The sequence below is a fragment of the Fundulus heteroclitus genome, chromosome 14, assembly GCF_011125445.2.
Source record: "Fundulus heteroclitus isolate FHET01 chromosome 14, MU-UCD_Fhet_4.1, whole genome shotgun sequence".
In the NCBI taxonomy this organism is placed as follows: Eukaryota; Metazoa; Chordata; class Actinopteri; order Cyprinodontiformes; family Fundulidae; genus Fundulus; species Fundulus heteroclitus.
In genome coordinates, this window is record NC_046374.1 from 29,192,210 (window position 1) to 29,210,772 (window position 18,563).

The 18,563-nt window shown below is 42.7% G+C and overlaps 1 protein-coding gene across 1 annotated transcript in view; it reads right to left on the reverse strand.

Moving 5' to 3' along the window:
• fgf11a (fibroblast growth factor 11a) overlaps positions 1-16,457 on the reverse strand; it is a 107,501-nt gene extending 91,044 nt beyond the window's left edge. Inside the window, exon 1 of the mRNA XM_036146695.1 lies at positions 16,265-16,457. Within this exon, the coding sequence (XP_036002588.1) occupies positions 16,265-16,457 (193 nt within the window). The remainder of the gene's footprint in view (positions 1-16,264) is intronic.
• Between the last annotated feature and the right edge of the window lie 2,106 nt (positions 16,458-18,563).

The window sequence follows — 18,563 nt, forward strand, 5'->3', positions numbered from 1 at the left end:
ATGTGTCTGTGTAAAATAATTAATGAACATGTTCTCTGTCACCCATGGATCTATAATAGCTTCTTTAAAAAAGAAGCGTCATAGGTCCCTTTAATACCATCAGTGTTACTCTATAAGGAGCAGAATAGCAATAAGGAAAAAAAATAATGGTTATTGTAGCCGTTTGAACACATCTGTTCATCTGACATCTAAGCATTACATATTAATAGATTACATTATTTTAAGTGCAAGTACAAGTGTTACTTTCTTTTAGAATTAGTAAAAATAATGTTTTTCTAATTTAATTTAACAAAATTAGGCCTTGTTGTATTTTCTTTGCATTTATTTACACTTCTTGGTGTGAATACTTTGAAGCAAGGTATTTTTTACTCAAGGTTGTCATACGGTGAGACTACAGACATGTCATATGTTATTTCATTTACTGATTATTTCTTATATCATTTGTTTTGTTTGTTTTATTCTATCGCTTTGCTGCTGCAACCATTTCCTCCTGAAGACAAATCTGAATCATTATTTTGTTCCATTTCCACCACAAGGGACTTTTTATATTGCTCTGTGTTCGCTGCGTCTCGTCTATATTTTCTGTGGGTATGCATGTGCGGCGAGTGTCCACAGACGGTGCTGGCACCAGAAAATGTAAACCCAACCGTCTGTCTGCGTAATTAACCAGATTTGTCACTAAAACTGTACAATAATATTTGCATTTCTATATCCAAACAAATCTGGATGCTCGCTGTGCGAACGGAGGAGACGCTGGAACGTCTTCAGTCTCTGTAAAAGAACGCCGTGAGAGATGTCTTGAAATGGAAACTCTTCGCTCTGCTGTCCGCACAAAACAAAGCCTACATTATCGAGTCATGCCACACCATATGAGCTGTATTTATAGAGCTCTTAAACAGCCGCGGGTCCAAAAAGCTGCACGCTGAATAAATAAAACAGTAGTCCCATGATACGCTAGTAAATCAAAAAATATAATCAATAGGACCTAAGAAATAACAAAACAGCCTAGTTTTGAAATGATTAAACATTCAGAAACAGAATGAAGGAAAATGGAAATAGATTATAAAATGAATTAATTCATAATTTCATAATCGAGTCTTTATCTCAGATGGTGTCAAATACCAGGCAGAGGAGGTTTAAGAAGGGATTTAAACACAGACACTGAAGAGGCCTGAAGGTCATCACATCCCTTTAACAGCTCCTAAACTATGGAATGACGGAGCGGCTCGGACAGGTAGGGCGGGGCGGGGCCATTACCTGAATGAGAGACTTTTAAAAAGAATCCTAAAATGTACAGGCAGCCGGTGCAGGGAGCCTAAAATAGGTTTTATCTGGTCAAACGTTTGTGTGCCGGTTAGGAGACGTGCTTGAGAGGATACAGAATGTCTTTAACTAAGATGCTTAAATCTAACTAAACTGAGTAAAAATGAAAAGAATAAGGAAAACTTTTAAACTAAAACAAAAGAGTAAGACTGAGATTACTAACCAGTCTCTGTATACAGGGATGTTACAGTTCAGAGTAAATGTTTATTAACCAAGGTTTGTTTTTGAGGCATTGGGATTAAGGTTGATATGTATTTGGTAGGCGTTCAAACAATCAGTTCACAATACGAAGCAGGAGGCAAAAAAACAAAACAAAAGAAAAACAACTTTGTGGATAGCCGTCTTCATGGACTCACAGGACGGCAACAGACAGCACAGTGATGTCACATCCAGGATTAGCAGTTCAATTTAAAACCAGAGAAAAAATGGCAGCGTCATTTAGCTCCTCCTTTAAGTGCAACGTGTAACTTTCTAGCATCTGGAACGCTCTACATGTATTTATGTATCACCCGTTGAACTATGTAATTTAGGATGTAAGCCACTGGAACAAAGTGTGAATCAGATCTTAATTGAAATTTGAAACTAATTGAATTGAAATCAAAGAAATCAGATTATGACTTGCAACTGGAACGTGTCAAATCGGATTGAACTGGACTGTATCCAACTTACTTCCAGTAAGTGTGGATCCTACTTTAATGCATTTCTGAGTTACCATACCATATCATCTTTATTTATAAAGCGCTTAAAAAGAGCCAACAGCTGAAACAGAGTGCTGTACATTGCTGCAAGCTAAAACACATCAATTAAAAAATAAGTAAATAAAAAGATGATGCATTAAAACACTTCAAAGACACAACAAAAACTATTTAAAATGAAAACTGAGTCTGGCTAGTGCTAGAAGCCAAATAATAATAGTGGGTTTTAAGGCGAGTTTTAAAAGTGGGCAGTGAAGGAACCTCACTTATCTGCAGTTGAAAAGGAATTGAGCACGATTTGATAGACTTGAGTTTGACCTTCGTCATTATCGCGCCGTTAGCTAGCTTTTGTTCTGAACAGGTGATACCATTGCATGAACCAAACAAAATCCCTCCACAGTGCGTTGATACATGAACACTAAAACTCACTGAACACTTCTGTGTTTCTTTTCCGGGTACCAGACCATAAGTCTGTCCCGCCTGCTGATCTGTTGCAGCCCGTAGCACCTGTCAATAATTCCTGCACCCACACACACACCCCCCACCCTCCCCGGGTGCCAGCGTCTCTGTGATCAAAGCAAATTAGCTCGTAATCAGATACAGACGCAAGCAGAAAAGCATGCACACACAGTCGTTTCCCATAAGGCCAGTTTGTTCTGTGGCTTTGCCGGACAGCAGGCTTAAGGAAATGTGTGCGAGAGGTTAACGCACAAACAGAGATGGAGAAGCTCGGGTGTGTGTGTGTGTGTGTGTGTGTGTGTGTGTGTGTGTGTGGGCACTGTGTGATTTAAAGAGCTGTCTTCTGAACAGCGTTACTTCGGTCAGGGACACTGTGTCAGAGATCAGACTCTCCACACTTCACCGGGATTTGTGTTTTAGCCCAAGATCTTGTCCGCAGCATTTTGTCTTTTTTCTAGCTTTCATGCTGCCCCACGTGTGTCATGTACCCCATGAGCTGTCATCGCCGTGTAGCACACGCCCCGCTCAGCTGTGCACGCAAACCATGCGGCAAACTGACTGCATGTGAAACGCTAATTCTGGCTTTACTGTCCTCGGCATGTTAATATTGCAATTCAAGCTATAAGATATCGATTAGAGGGATGGCGCATTCTTCTTGTGACATTGAGGACGGCAAGGTTGGGGTGCTTAAGAGCTCTCAAGATGTAGCATGCTTGGATAGACAAAATGTACGCGGCACAATCTCAGCTGGAGGTCACTTCAAGTATAGAGCCACCAGATCCGAAGTCCCTCTGCTTCATTACCCTGCTCTAATTACAGTATATTTGGTATTCTCCGCGCGGTTCTGTGCCGCCGATGCTCCACAAAGAGCCCGAGCGGCTGTCGTCGTTCCTGCCAGAACGCTGGAGCCATCGTAAGCCAAACATGTACCAGTCGACACTCTCAGAAACAGCAGCTGGAGAGGCATAAAAGTAGAAACAAAAGTGGCGCTTTCCATAAATCAGCTGTTGGGAGGGGAGGGACCACAGAGAGATCACATTGATCGCCAAATGTTAGTGTCTCCCGATCATTTGTTCCGGGTCTCATGAATAAAATCTGCCGCCGAGGCAGTTGCAGAGGGCAGAACCCGTTATAAACCAGTGAATGTGGCTGACTGATGGCGACGCAGGCCCACAGGATAAAATACAGAGCAGAGGACATAATTTAGGCAAAACTGAAGGTTGGATGCTGTCAACTAAAAAACAAGAAGGTTAAAAATAGGATTGTTCTTCCGCTTGGGGGTCATTTCATGATCTGGTCCATGTGTATTCCTTTAAAACACAACAAAAAAGCTTTTTTTTTTAAGTTTGTTACAATTCATTCAACATATTTTTTATTTTACTTTTTAATGTTTGTCATTGTAAACCGCTGCTCGCACCATATAGAGCAAAATGTTCTAAAATGTTCACCCCTTAGATGTCAGTCCTAATTTGCTTCATAAAAAAAATATCTGTTTTCAAAAATCTGCTGAGGCAATACGTGCAATGCATGAAAAAAGTGTGTTAGAGAAATGCATTTTTGGCAGGAGTCAGTGACTAAAAATTATGGACGGGACAAAGGTTGCTCCAAATGGTTCAGGGGTTGGTTTCATCATTTGTCATTTGGCAAGAGGCAGGCTACACCCGGGGAAAGGTGGCAGTTCTTCACACAGGACAACCACACACTGCGAACAACTTTTAAAGTTATATCTAGGGCTGAAACTGTTGGGTTCTGAGCATAAAATTCACAGATTTAACACTTTCTATCGTTACTTTTTGCCTGCTGTCAAACCTATGTAAACAAAACTAAATCATTTAATAAACTCTAGCGGTTACGGCATTTGCAAAAATGAAAAAAGAAACTAACAATAAAGTTTTTGCTAAAATATCTGGAAATCTCTGCGTCCAGTTAAGAACAGCCATGTGTTACAAAAGCAACACCACGGACAGCTTAAACGTAAAGTTCAAGCCGTGCTAAAAAAAAGACAAGAATAACCATACCAACCGGGTACACAGCACTTTCTGAGTTTCTTGCTCTTCCATTACTCAGTAGGGGTGTAAATGGATATGTAGTCACACTGAAACCTACCAGTACAACCCTTTTGGTTCAGCACTAACATATAGCACGTGTGCAGTCTATTTGTCTAAAACTCTCTGCTTGAGAACAGACAAGAGCAACAGTGTAGCAATCATATAATGACCAGTTTTATGGATTCGTTCTACTCACCAAAGTCAAAATCTGCGAGAAGAAAAAAAGTGTTTAAGGAAGTGTTATTCTTGTTATTGTTTGAAAGGTGTTGTAGATCATTATGTATTAACAGTTCTGCTAAACAGGTCTTAAAAGAACGGTTGTGTATTTTTGAGTCTTTGAGGGACAAACTCAAGTCTGCTCTGAAACACTTTAGGGTAAGTCTTAGTCAAGTCTCATGTCCTTAAATGGCTTCATGATATGCAAGTAAAGACTTCAGTCTTTAAGGTGCAAGTCCAAGTCAAATCACAATTGTTTAGTGACAGGTCCAAGACTAGTCTGAAGTACTTAAAGGGTAAATCCAAGTCCAGTCTCAAGTCCTTCAAGGAAAAGTTCAAATCCAGCATCTGAGACTAGGATGTCCAAGTCAATTTCTAAATCTCAAGTACTTGAGGGACAAGTCCATCTGCTCTGAAACATTTCTGCCGTACGTTCAAGTGACGTCTCAAGAACTTGAGGGGCAGATCCAAGTAAAGTCTTGTGACTCAAACTTGCCTCTTAAAGGAGCAATAAGCAATATTCCACCACTAGGTGGAGCTTGAGCACCGTCTGTAGACCAAAACAAGGCGTGTATCAAGCCACGCCTCTCTCTAACTCCAGAACTCGGCACCTCTTCCCCTTCTCACCCATCAGTTCGTATGAGCCTATTTGCGAAGGATAAAAACAGAGCAAAACAGCTTCACCTTTCAGAGGAACATATCCATTGAAGATGTAAGTAACTCATAACTTTATAATGCTGTTAGCAAGAGAACGTTTTGATCCGATCGGCGTGATGTCCGCCATTTTGTGCCTGGCGGTGGCATTTTATGGGCAGGGAGGAGGCAGGCTGGTCCGGCAATGTAAACAAGAGATTGGAGAACATCACAGAGAGATAGTATGTGATGTTTAACAACAGTCAATCTGAAAAGATCCCTTTAGTTCTCCACACAACATTTTTTTTAGTTCTTTCTATCTAAAATAATGAAATTTCGCTTATTGCTCCTTTAAAGACATGAGACTTTAATTTGACTTTCCCCTTCAGGACTGAAGTATGGGATGCACAAGTCCAAGTCAGGAGTCAAATCCTTAAAGTTCAAGTCCAGGTCAAGCCCAAAGTCTTCAAAGATGGAAATCATCATTGTTTACTGCCTCAGATTTTATTAATGCCATATAATCTGCCTAAAAAACAGAACACAGTATTGAAATCATTAGCCTTAAACACATAAATATTTAAAATCTTTATATATTTCAGAAAATTCAGTTTAATATTTAGGGATTTTTAGTACAGCTGTAATTTTGATTCGATCCCCCGCTCTGACTGTGTCAGTTGTTGTGTCCTTGGGCAAGACACTACATCCAATTTTCTGCCGGCCTTGGTCAGAGGGCCCAACGGTGGCGATGTATGGCAGTGTCCCCTTCATCAGTCTGCCCCAGGGCAGCTGTGGCTACTAACATAGTGTGAATGGGTGAATAACTGACTGTAGAGTAAAGCGCTTTGGGGTCGTTGGACTTGATAAAGCGCTATACAAGTACAAGCCATTTACTCGTTTATGTTCAAAGAAGAAGTGTGGAACCAGGTGAAGCATCTGTTGATGTTGCTTTCATTTTGAAGTCACAAACGGGAAGTCTTTGTCATCATGCTAGGTTAACAATGACAATGTTATTCTCATTTGTTTTGTTTTGAAACAAGAGAAGTCATTAAAGAAAAAGTTAATTTTGAGAGATATCCATGTGGTCAGTATTATGAAGCTACAGCTAACTAGATAGGACAACTATAAAGACATAATAGCCCAAAGTTTGCTAGTGTCAAAGGTAAATAAATCAAACGCACCCCATAGCAGAGGAATGAACACAACTCTGTAAGAGATAAGCCTTTAGCTACAGTGGTTTGGAGTTAAGTCAGGGTAAATGCTACCCAGCATTAATATAAATTAAAAGTAGACAGCCTCGGAAGCTCCTGATGTGTACCGTACCATATGTTACGGCAAAAAAACGCCATTGGCATATACTAAGACAGAGGGGACCCCATTAATAGCGTACTCAATTAATCTGTACTTATCAGTTCACTTTCATCCTGAGTGTATCAAAGTCAAGCCCCAGATTCTGAGTCCAAGCCAAGTCTATAGAACCGAGGCTAAGTCAGGTTTGAAGTCTTTGCTTTGGTGATGATTCAACCAATGAATGTTGAAATCATGGATGATCCAAAAATGTCCTTTATGGACACAGTTACGCTCAACTTTAATAGCATTCTGCTAAAAATGAGTCGGTAAATGCCCCATTTTCACAATGAAACCCCAGTTACCGTACATGGCATCCCCTCTGTTATTGTAACGTCCAGTGACTGCCTAGCTGGACCAAAGACAAGTTGATTAGGCACGGTGGGGAAATGCAGTGAGTGCAGAGAGACGGAAAAACCCCGGGACAGACAGTTATAAGAGTCTAGATGTCCTTGAGATGATAAGTGTGGAGGGCGGAGGTAGGTGGGGTGGGGGTGGGGGCAGAAAGGGATCAAGGCTACAGTGAAGAGGGGAAAAAAGGGAGGTTAGACAGAGAGAGGTGATGGATTGATAGGAAGGAGGAGGTAGGATGCGAGCAGATAAAACGGTCCTCACTAAGTGCGGATTGTCCACGGCGTCCGCCCAGCGATGAGGCAGTAAATTTCCCCCCAATTCAGGGTGTGCTCTCCAAACGCGGCCGCACATTATTGATAAATCAGTGTGCGTTAATGAGAGGAGCCGATGTGGTCCGATGAATCATGACACAACAATGAGCCTTAAACGGACACGCACAAAACGGAGAGTCCACCCCAAGCCTCTGTGTGTGTGTCTGTGTGTGCAGTTGTTCATCGTCCTGTTGTTTGCCGCTCGTCTCCCACAGTCGCGCGCGCCCACAAACTAATTTGCAGCAGCAGGACAGATACTTAGCCCCTGCGCTGCTGCTGCTGCAACAACAACAACTCCGAATGTTATTCCACCCTGTTAACAGCCGCTTGAAGCAGCCACTCGGAGGACAAAACACCGGCTATTCCTGTTTGATATCCAATAGCCGGCTTATCATCCCCAATGGATTTCATCAGACGCGCGCGCAGACGCAAAGCCAGGGGGCGAAATTATCTCTCACCTACACTCCACTTCCTCAATTATCTCCACGTCTCATCGTTTGTTTGCGTTAGCGTCGGCTGATTTATTAGTCTTCGCGAACGTACGCGGGTGCTTTTTCGTGTCGCCGCAATCCTACGATACCTGGTGCGCTCGTCTGTGTGCGCCCTTGCAGGTCGAGATGACCTTGTTATAAACCGAGTGGTGCCAGGGCGTCATTAGTATGGCTTAGGTTAGACGGCGCCCGTCTGCGTTTGGTGAGGTTAGAGGGTAACACGGAAAGGGGGGAGAGACGCGGGATAGACGTAAAAGAGAGAGAGAACCGGAGGGTCAAAAAGGGACAAACAAATTTGTCACCGTCGCCCATCAGTCACCTGGAGGAAAACAACTGTGCAGACATGTGCTGTCACCCAAACACACATGTGTTTCGCTCTCTTTTTTTCTTTTTAAACAACACCTCCTCTCCTACAATAGCTTCGAATGGCCTTCAGCAGCACAAAGGGAGCCCGAACAATCCGGCCACAACGCAATGACGCAGTGACAGACAGCGTTGGATGCATGAGAACATTCACGCACAGTGGAGGGCGTGGGCTGACAGTGGAGAGGACAGATTTGTAGACTGGAATTGCAACACATGTGCTGACACACTTTCGTGTCTGTTTACATTACATGCCGTGCTGTCGAAGGCATTTACCTCGTGACATATTCCTACAGTGCTGTCACGGATAAACGTTTCCGATAACGGTCGCTTTGCTAAGGGGGGAAAAAAGGCTCCTGTGTAAAAGCATTTTTCTTTTGTTAGTTTTCTACAAGCGCCTGATTGATACTAGACCTGTAGAAACAATGCAACTATGACTACATAAAGTAGGCGAAGGAACTCGCAAAGCTGCACATCATGGCCTGACTAAAAAAAGTTTAATTAGAGAGATCAAAAGCTGCGGTAAATGCTAATGTTTTCGGCCTTTCATTGGTTTCAACACCTCACACTGCAAAAACGGAACTAGAAATAAGTAAAATATTCTTTAAAATGAATGCATTTGTCCTTGATTTGAGCAGGTAAATAAGGTGATTTGCCAATGGAAAAAGATGTTTGCACTCCCTTTTTGTTGTGGCCTTTGAGCCAGGTCGTAACAGTGAAACTATATTAAATCTATGAATTCCCTAAAGTAAGTCCTTGTCACCAGGGATTAGCACGTAAAGACCCTCCCCATAGTCTCCAACTCAGGGTTTGGGCTCAGTCTCTGCCTCAAGTAGAGGACTTTCAGTATCTGTCCAGCTCTGGTTCCATCCTATCATCACTCATGGACAAGACAGACAGACTAGGGCTTTGTATCTGGTAATGCAGACACTTCTCTGGTCTGTTGTAGAGCTTAGCCAAAAAGCAAAGCTCTCCATTCACCAGTCTGTTCATGTTCTGATTCTCACCCATGATCATGAGGTATGGATCATGGTCGAAATACTGGAGCTGCCTAAATGAGCTTCCTCCAGAGGGTGGCAGGGTTCAGCTATAAGCATGTCCCATTGTTGAGGAGACCCTGGGAAACACCCAGGACTCACTGAGAACACCTTGACATGCCCAGAATGAGCTGGGGGATGTTGCTGGGGAGAGTGATGTCAGGATTTCCCTCCTGGCCCTGTTGTCCCCACGACTCAATATTTGATAAGCAGAAGACAGTGGATGGACGGACGGACGGATGGACGGACGGATGGATGAATAAATTTAGTGTGCAAATTAGCAAAAACATATGTTGGCATAATTGAGACAAAGTGCTTCCAGGACACTCTTTGGTACGTGTTGAATATGCATCAGTCAGCTTTAGGGCTACACGTATTTGGACTCAAAGCAGTTTAAGATGACTTTGTGACAAAGTTTTGCAGAGTGTTCATAATTAAGCAATAAGGAAGAGACCAGGCAAAAATGGCTTGCACAGGAGAATTCAGTGGTCAAAACCACTGCTCGACAGAAACATTGAAAATGACAATGAAAGATTAAAAACACGGAGACCCCCCTCAAGTTTGACAAAAGACATCTTGATGACAAAAGACGTTTGGGAGATTGGTCTGCGTACTGATGAGACAAAAGTGGAACTTTTTGGTTAGTGTGAATCTGATGGCGTAAAACAAACAAAATGTTGGACAAAGAACAACAACGCAACGGTCAAATATGGCATTGTCAGTGTGATGATCTGAGGCTGTCTTGCTGCTTCAGAATCTGGACAGCAGTCTCAGTGCATGAACCATGGATTCTGCTCTCTAACAGTAGATCCTGAAGGAGAATTGCTGGCCATCAGTTAATAATCTTACACTCTATGTCCTTAAGCTCAAGGCCACCTCTGAATGGCTCAAATGATCTAAAATCTCAGTAGCTCCTAGCTAATAGCAACAGGGTTTTAAGCTAATAGCAGCACATAATTCAGTTAACAACTACTCAGGGTAAGGATAACTCTGAATATAGCCATAAGCTACACAATGTGAAGCTAATGGCTCCTCAGAGTCAGGGTTACAGCTGCCTATAGTTAAGCTTCTTTCAGCCCAGCAAATAGCTGCCAGGTACAAGCTAACGGTTCAACAGAGTAAGCCTAATGGCCGGTCAGAGCCACGTCCCAGTGGGAAAGAGATTCAAGTGAAGTTAGATTGGGTGGATGGATGGATGGATGGATGGATGGATGGATGCTCTGCAACCACATTAGGTGTTAAATTAATGACTGTTACTACGGCTTGGGTTATGGCTTTTAATTATTTAGGTTAGCCAGGTACAGGCCTAATGTAAACATATGTTAATGCGGCCAGAAAAATCAACCCTAAATCTAAGGTGTTTTTTTTTAAGTTTTTTAACTTATTAGTCAGTACATAATATAGCAGAAGTCACTTAATTTTCAAATCATTGTCTGTAAATGACAGATATTCCTTTCTCCAATATAACAACCCAAATGTAGAACAGTTTATACAGCATTTAGTTGCAAGATATTTTTCTAGTTAGCTGAAAGTAGCATAAGACATATTCTGAGGATTGCTCCATCAAAACAAGACTGCAACTATAAATATTTGAAAGATCAAAAAATGACAAATATTACAAAATTAACACTGATTATGCAAATATTATAAAATATTAGAAAATTACCCACAGTGGCGTAGGAGCTTCTGTCAGTCTGCCCCAGGGCAGCTGTGGCTACACTGCAGCTCACCACCGGCAGCAGGGGAATGGGTGAATGACTGAATTTAGCGTAAAGCTCTTTGGGGTCCCCGGGACTTGATAAAACACTATAGTACAGGCAAATTAGCATTTACAGTGTTGTTAAATGAAAATGTCATTCAGCACAACATTTCAATAAAACATGCCACTAAAAGTCTCTGGATGCAGAGAAAAGCAGCTAGAAATAATGACGGTAAACTGTAAGCAGGCCTCTCTGAAGTTCTGCCAGCAGGAGGAAGAAGAGGAGGAGGAGGAGGAGGACACAGCTTAAGAATATTCTGGTTGATTATTCTTGGCCGAGGGTCAAGCGTGGCCTCAGGATGAAGCTCAGTGAGGGATGAGGTAACTCAAAGATGAGAATCCACACACACACATTCATGGCCAGGGGTCAAGAGTGTCCTACATACAAGTGGTGTGAAAAAGTCTTCCCCCATTTAAGGTTGTTGTTTTTTTATTTGCTTGTTAGTTATAGTTAACTGTTTTAAATCATCAGAAAATGTTAACACCAAACACACATGATTTAATTTACCAAGGGGAAACAGGCTATCCAATCAAACCTTGCGCCTAGCCCTATGTGAAAAAGTAATTACTAACCAAACCGATTGTTGCTCTTGGTGGCAACAAGTGTGTGTGATAACTGGGAGAGAGCCTTGTCTAATGTGGATGAGTTTTTGACCACTCCTTATTGTGGAATATTTTAATTAAGCTACACTGGATTCTTTCATATGCTTGTTTTTACATGATTCTGTTCTTGAATTTCTTTAAATTGGGGAATGAGTTGATGTGTTCTGAGATCTTTAGCTAAACTAATGTAGTCTGGTGGGTTCTGTTTAGGAGATTTTTTAAATCTGCCAGTTAATTTATGATTTATGTAGGAGACAGATATATTTACATATATAGGATCCTGCTGGTTTGGATAGTACTTTCCTGTTAAGGATGTGAAATCATAGTTTCAAAACTGCCTTTTGTATTTACTCGGGATTGTCTTTGTCTGACATAATTTGTTTAATAACTTCAAATATTTAAACCTGACAAAAAAATAAACTGAGAAGGCTTAAATTTTTTTTCTTAACACTCTATGCTAAATACTCACAAACCTCAAGGGAAGGATGAGGACTAATGCTCTCACTCTGTAAATTACACACCGGCTTGCAGACTCAGTGGTCCTTGCGTTGTTACAAATACATAAATAGGCCTATTTTGAATCCAGCCCCATGCATTGTCCACCATACGTGTGTAAATTAGACCAAACAATAGGTATTATGCATGTGTGGCCTTTTCTCAAAGAGTCCTCTCTGCCACGGCCTGTCCAACAAATTTTACAACCATTATTACAATAAGAGAGCCGCCGCCTCGATGGCAGCTGCCGCTTCCCCGTTAGAGGTTTCCCGGGTAATTATCATGATGAACTTGGCAACGCTCGGGTAATAAATATCGCGAGACACTCACGACCAGCTGCACCTACACAAGGTGGAAGGGGACACACACACGGGGAACGGGAAAACGCAGTCAGGTAGAAGACGGAGGAGCGGCGACCTCACTCACGGGGCGATGGCCGGTGATGACTCGCGTTAAAAACGGTGAATGAGCAACAAGATGAAGATCTGTTTCCAGGCTTCCAGGCAAGGACTAAACCTCCTCTGTGTGACACTTTTCAATGCACAACATCAGGAATACAATATCATGAGGAAAACACAATCATGAGCCACACAAAAAAAACTGAAACCCTCCAGAAACAAAGCTGCAAGAGACCAGCTCAAACCCAATCACTGCGAAAAGGGAACTAAAAGTAGTAAAATGGTATTTAAGTGAGTATATTTGCCCTTGATTTGAGCAGGAAAGTTTAATCTGCTAATAGAATAACTCATCTCCATCATCTTATTTCAAGTGCAACATATCTAGTTATCTTAGACTTAGACATAGACATCTTTATTTGTCATTTTGTATGCACAAAGTGCGTACAGAATGAAATTTCGTTTGCATACAGCTTGAAAAATCACAGTAAATTGCACTAAATTTCAGGATAAAGATGCAGCAGCGATTTATGTAAACAATTGAAATGTAAACAATGTAAAACAATGTAAACAATGCAGGGGAAATAGACAGTGTGCTATTCACGGTATCCAGGAGAGTATTATTAAAAAATATTATTATCTCATCTTAGGGGTAGAAAAACTCGTTCCATTGGCAGATAATCTTATTTACCTGCTCAAAATCAAGGACAAATACACTAATTTCAATAATATTTTAGTTACTTTAGTTAGTTTCCTTTTTGCAGTGAGATGTAAACACAAAAAAACGTCACACACAGAACACTTCAACATGCCAACATGTATTGTGATGATTCATTTAGAAAATTAAAATTAAATGTTACAGCAATGGTGGTTCCCATTGCATTCAGTAAAGTCCATTTAAAAAATCAGATAAATTAGCGTGGTTATTTTGTTTTCTTTGCCATGTTCAATGGACGAAGGCGATGCAACTAGCAAGAAGGCTTCATCATCAATATACATTTGAATGTTGTTAAAAACCCTTCAAAAAGTAAGTAGTAACAGCAATCATTTCAAAATATAATTTATAAAATATTTAATGTTTCAGCTTTTCTCATTGGCATGTAAACTGGAGGCTTTGGCGTTAGACATTAAATTGGAGATTTAATGTCTACCTTACACCAAACACCAAGCTGTTTATGGGACTGTTAATAAACTTATATTTTTCTGACATTTAACCCAACAAAATTCCTGATTAAAGTTGTTATAATGTATTAAACCCCTTAATCTTTGATTAACTTCACACACAACTTGTTGACTACCATTTAAAAGTCTTACAATCTTATATCTAGCCAAAAAGGCTTTTTGATCTTGTTTGGAGATTGATATTCTAAGCTAGGGCAGATGCTGTTAGATTATAAATTTTCTTTTTAACTTGGTAAGACTTATTATTTTGAGAATATGTAGCGTGATTTCAAGAATTGCTACCGAGTGCAAATGTTTTACTGCACTGGCAGTATACTGTGCTTACTTTGAAAAGATCCTCAAAAGATTAAAGAGCCTTTTTTAGCTAGATAAAGGATTGTAAGACTTGGTTAGATGGAACATTTTTGCAGTGTGGAAATTACTTCATGTAAACTTATATTATTCTTCAAAAAAGAAGCAATGATGTTGTATCTGGATATGTCTGGACTACAGCAATTGTTTAGATTTGATGCAGAATTTATAGAAGCTGGATCTGGATTCTGTCCGGCCTGCAACAACAGACATTGTTATAGTCTGCTCATAACATAGAGCTTCTGCACAATGGTGGTAGTCCTAAAGGTATGTAAGGATTGTTGCAATGAGAAAAGACACTTTGGCTGTCTCCCATTACCCCTAGACGGGACCGTCTCGTTGGAGAGAAACGAGCTCAGGGCTCCCACTGATTCTTTGTTGTAGTTTCCATTCACTTCATATTTGTGAAATATATTTTTGAAATGAACAAATTTTTCATTTTCATTTGCTGAATTTATCCAACACAGCTTAAAGGTGGTAGAAATGTATGAAAACACCAACCGACCAAATAGGAAAGGGTAAATTGGCGTGCCCAATTAGCTTAACATGGAACTTTTTTTTAGGACAATCAAAGGAAACTGGAGTACCGGGGGGGGGGGGGGGGGGGGGGGGGGGGGTTATGCTGTGCAGAAGGAGAAGGTGTAAGCTCCGGGGCCTTTCATGGTGTAAGGCTGAAACACCATCCCTATTGAGAGGCAACAGCTGTAAATGCGGTACTTGACTTTTACTTACAGTACAGCACCTAAGACTTGTACTTTATTTTGAATTATTACATAAACACAATTTCTTAATTTTTATAAATCAATCTGAATATGTTGTTTTTTTAATGTAATACAATTTTTTTTAATATTTATTTTCTGTTAAGTGGGAGTTGTTCCTCTCCACTGTCTCCATGTCCTTTCTGAGGTTGGCAGATTGCAACATTAAGACTGAATAGATGTACATTCTTTGGCCTTATTTTTTATTATTAATTGGTATTCTTATGTTTTTTTATTAGACTGTTGAGAAATGATTAATTGTTAGATTAAGTTGGACAGGATGTTGTTGGACTGAATGAGAATATTACTGAAATTACACTGGACTCATTTGGGAGGGAATGTTTTTGGATCTGAATTGAATCACGTGGGCTGTTTTAAATTTATTTGGTGTTAATGACAGGTTTGTATTTCAGGCAATCAACCACAATTCTGCACTGCAAAAATAGAACTAAAAATAAGAAAAATTTTCTTGAAATGAAAGTATTTTTCCTTAAATTTAGGCAGGTAAATAAGACTATTTGCCAATGGAATAAGATTGTTGCACTTAGAACTGGAGCAACTAATCTCCATCATCTCATTTCAAGTGCAGTATATCTAATAATCTTATTTTAGGGGTAAAAATACTCATTCCATTGGCAAATAATCTTATTTACCTGCTCAATTTCAGGGCAAATACACTCACTTCAAGACAATTTTACTTGTTTTTCCTTCTCTTTTTGCAGTGTGGCAGATGTTTGGGTTCAATGGTGATTTTTCTGTTCACAGCATTAGAAAGAAAATGTGCGCAAACATATAATCTCTTAAATTCTGTCGCTGTTTAAACTTTGCTTACCCCCTAAAACAGGCCTAAAATGAATCACACAATAAGCAAAAGGTTAGATGTACTACAGCAGGAAAGGAAAGATCAGTTCAAATCCGAGGAAATCGAAGCAAAGTTTTGGTTTTCATTAGCTTGTCATGACCAGATTTGTCTCCAGCGTGAAGAAACGTGTATCTGAGCTGCCTTTGACGGAGCCCGGCCTGTCGGGGTCAGAAATGAGACATCTCCTGACGTTTTTATTTAGCCGTGTGAATCACTGTAGCGTGCAGCCAAGTTCTCTGTGTGCCTTCAGATTTACCAGCATGTGTTCGTGTGCCGACACGTGCCCAGAGTGAGCCATCTCTGCAGTCACAACACAAGCCCTGGACGGTGGTCAGTGTGGCACAACCATGTGCATCAAGCTGGAAAGTATTCCACTTCCCGCTGACGCTATTACGGACAGCTGGGAAAGAAGGGATTTGGTCGGGATGTTTTCCACATTCAGATTAAGTTCTGAAGTCTGAAATTAAAGGGCTGCGCATGTTCCTCTGCTGAGGGTTTACAGTTCGGGATTAATCTGTGGCCTGGCCAAGCGAGAGAGAAAAAAACAACTTTTAGCCGTAAAGGAGAGAAAGTAAGTCAACTCACCGGGCCTTTTTTCCATTTTTCTCCCTCGACTGCCACATAGTCGAACTTTTGATATCAATATGAGAATCTGTTTCTGGCAGAGCGACTTGTTGCTCTTCGGGCAGGGCTTGCGCTTGCTGGCAATCTGCCGGTTCGCTTGGGGGTCCTTGACCTCCCGTCGCTGGCGAATGAGGGAGCTGGCGAGAGCGGCCATCTTCCCAGCGCCGAGCCTTACCCCGCCTCGCCGGCCTTTGGCGGCTCGGTGGCGCCGAGGTGTCCAGGGGTTCCACGGGCCACCCCCTCCACCTGCTTACCCAGGGCGATGAAGCACCTCTGAGGGAAAGCTGCAGAGAGGACCAAGGCGTCGGGATGGAGGGCGGGGGGGGTTCTGATTCGGGACGGTCCAAAGAAATCAGGGGTTAGGTATGAGCCGGGGCAGAAAATCAGGGCGGACACTTCAAAATCCCGTGGAAATGTGATGACGGCTGGCGAAAGAGGCGAAGCAATCGATTCTTCCTCGGTTCGAAGGCGTCGATCTCCTGCTGTGACGTGCCATGTTGCTCTCCTCTCAAAATTCTCCCCAGAGCACCGCCGGCTCCGGCCAAGTTCAGCTTAGCCAAGTCCGAGAGGACACTTGACCACCCGCCACATCGCCGGACCAAACATACATCGGCTCTGTCCCGCTTTAACCCCCTCAGTCCGTTGCCAAACAGAGAAGACACTGTCCAGATATCAAACCCTTCACCTTCTGTCCTTCACCGATGCAGCCCCCTCCATCCGCGACTGTCAGAGCGAGACGAGTAGATGGAGGAGTCCTGCCCGGCCCGAGTTACCAGGTCTGCGGTCTCTGGTGAGCGGAGCGTGCCTTGATTCCTGGCATCACCCCTCCGATCACTTACGCTCTGAGGGAAGAAGGAAAAGAGACACACAACGGCTTGATGAATCCACTACTGCCCAGAGATAGAGGTGACATTCAAAAGCAAAGGGGGGGGGGGGAAAGAATGCAGAGAGAGGGAGGGAGGTGGAGAGGGGTGTCAAAGAAAAAGACCAGTCAGTCTCTTGCATCCCCCTCTTTTTTCGTCCGATCGGGCTCTCCAACTCTCACAGCAGAGCGCAGCGCTGTGTCCTTCAGCCGCGCACGCTTCCTCTCGCAGCAGGGGGAGCGAGGGATGAATGAATGTAGAGGAGGAGACCAGATGAGGAGGGTGGGTGGTTAGTAGAGGGATCCTGCAGGTAGCCGTGCCTCACTCTCGTCCGGGGGGGCGGGAGGGGGGGGAGTGGGGGCTCCACCGGTGGCCGACGGTGGTCCGGTGCGGTCGGAGTGCAAGTGGGTCCACCGACGTGTGGAGGAGAGAGTCAAAGGACGGGGGGGGGGGGGGGGGGGGGGGGGGCACCTCTTAGCCTTCTTGCAGGCTGGTGTGAAGGAGGGTGTGCACGTGTAGATGAAGCGGTGCCACAAGGTGAAGGTGTGTGACAGAGGCAGCATGCATGGAAATGTGTGTGTGTATGTGGGAGAGAGACTCGGCATCTCATTCGTCCCTGTTCACAGTGCATTACAGAGTGTACACACACACACACTCACACAAATACACACACACACTCTCTTTAATTCATTTCCCTGAACCCTCCTCTTTCTCCTTCCCATTTCTCCTCCCCCTCCGTCTTTCAGAGCCCTCCTTTCACGTCGGAGATATTATGTCCCACCTACCGGCTGGGACAGGGCTGGGCTGGGCTCGGGGGTGCCCCTGCTCCCCCCCCCCCCCCCACCCACCTCCCTCCACCACCACCACCACCACCACCGAGCTCAGAAGTGATGTCGGCTTAAAGAGACAAACTGAGCCAGCCTGTCGGTGCTGCGCTCCGAGAAGGACGCAAAGACGCCGTGGCACAGTCTGTGATATTGCGTCACTGCTGTCACGGACGTCAACGCGCGGGGGAAAAACCCAATTACGCGCCATCAAACGCTGGTGCTGACTGGCTCAACGTGACAGGTAGTCAGATTTGACCGGATAGGAACAAGAACCTTACACAGAAACTCTGGTCTCCAGAGGTCCCGGCTGCTCGCTGCAGGCACAGCTACAACCCAACTCTCACGTCAAAAATGTGGATGTAGATGTTTTGACCGACATATTTTCTTTTTGTGTTTTTACCAATCACTGATGTTTCATAATTTTTAAAATCTCATATGTAATGTGTTTGAGTGCTTGTTTTTTGTCCAGGACACCCTCGTAAATGTTATTTTAAATCTCAGTGGGTATTTCCATAATAAAGCAACCAAAGTTTAAAACCACACTCAATTTCTTTTGTCTTTCCTCCAAAG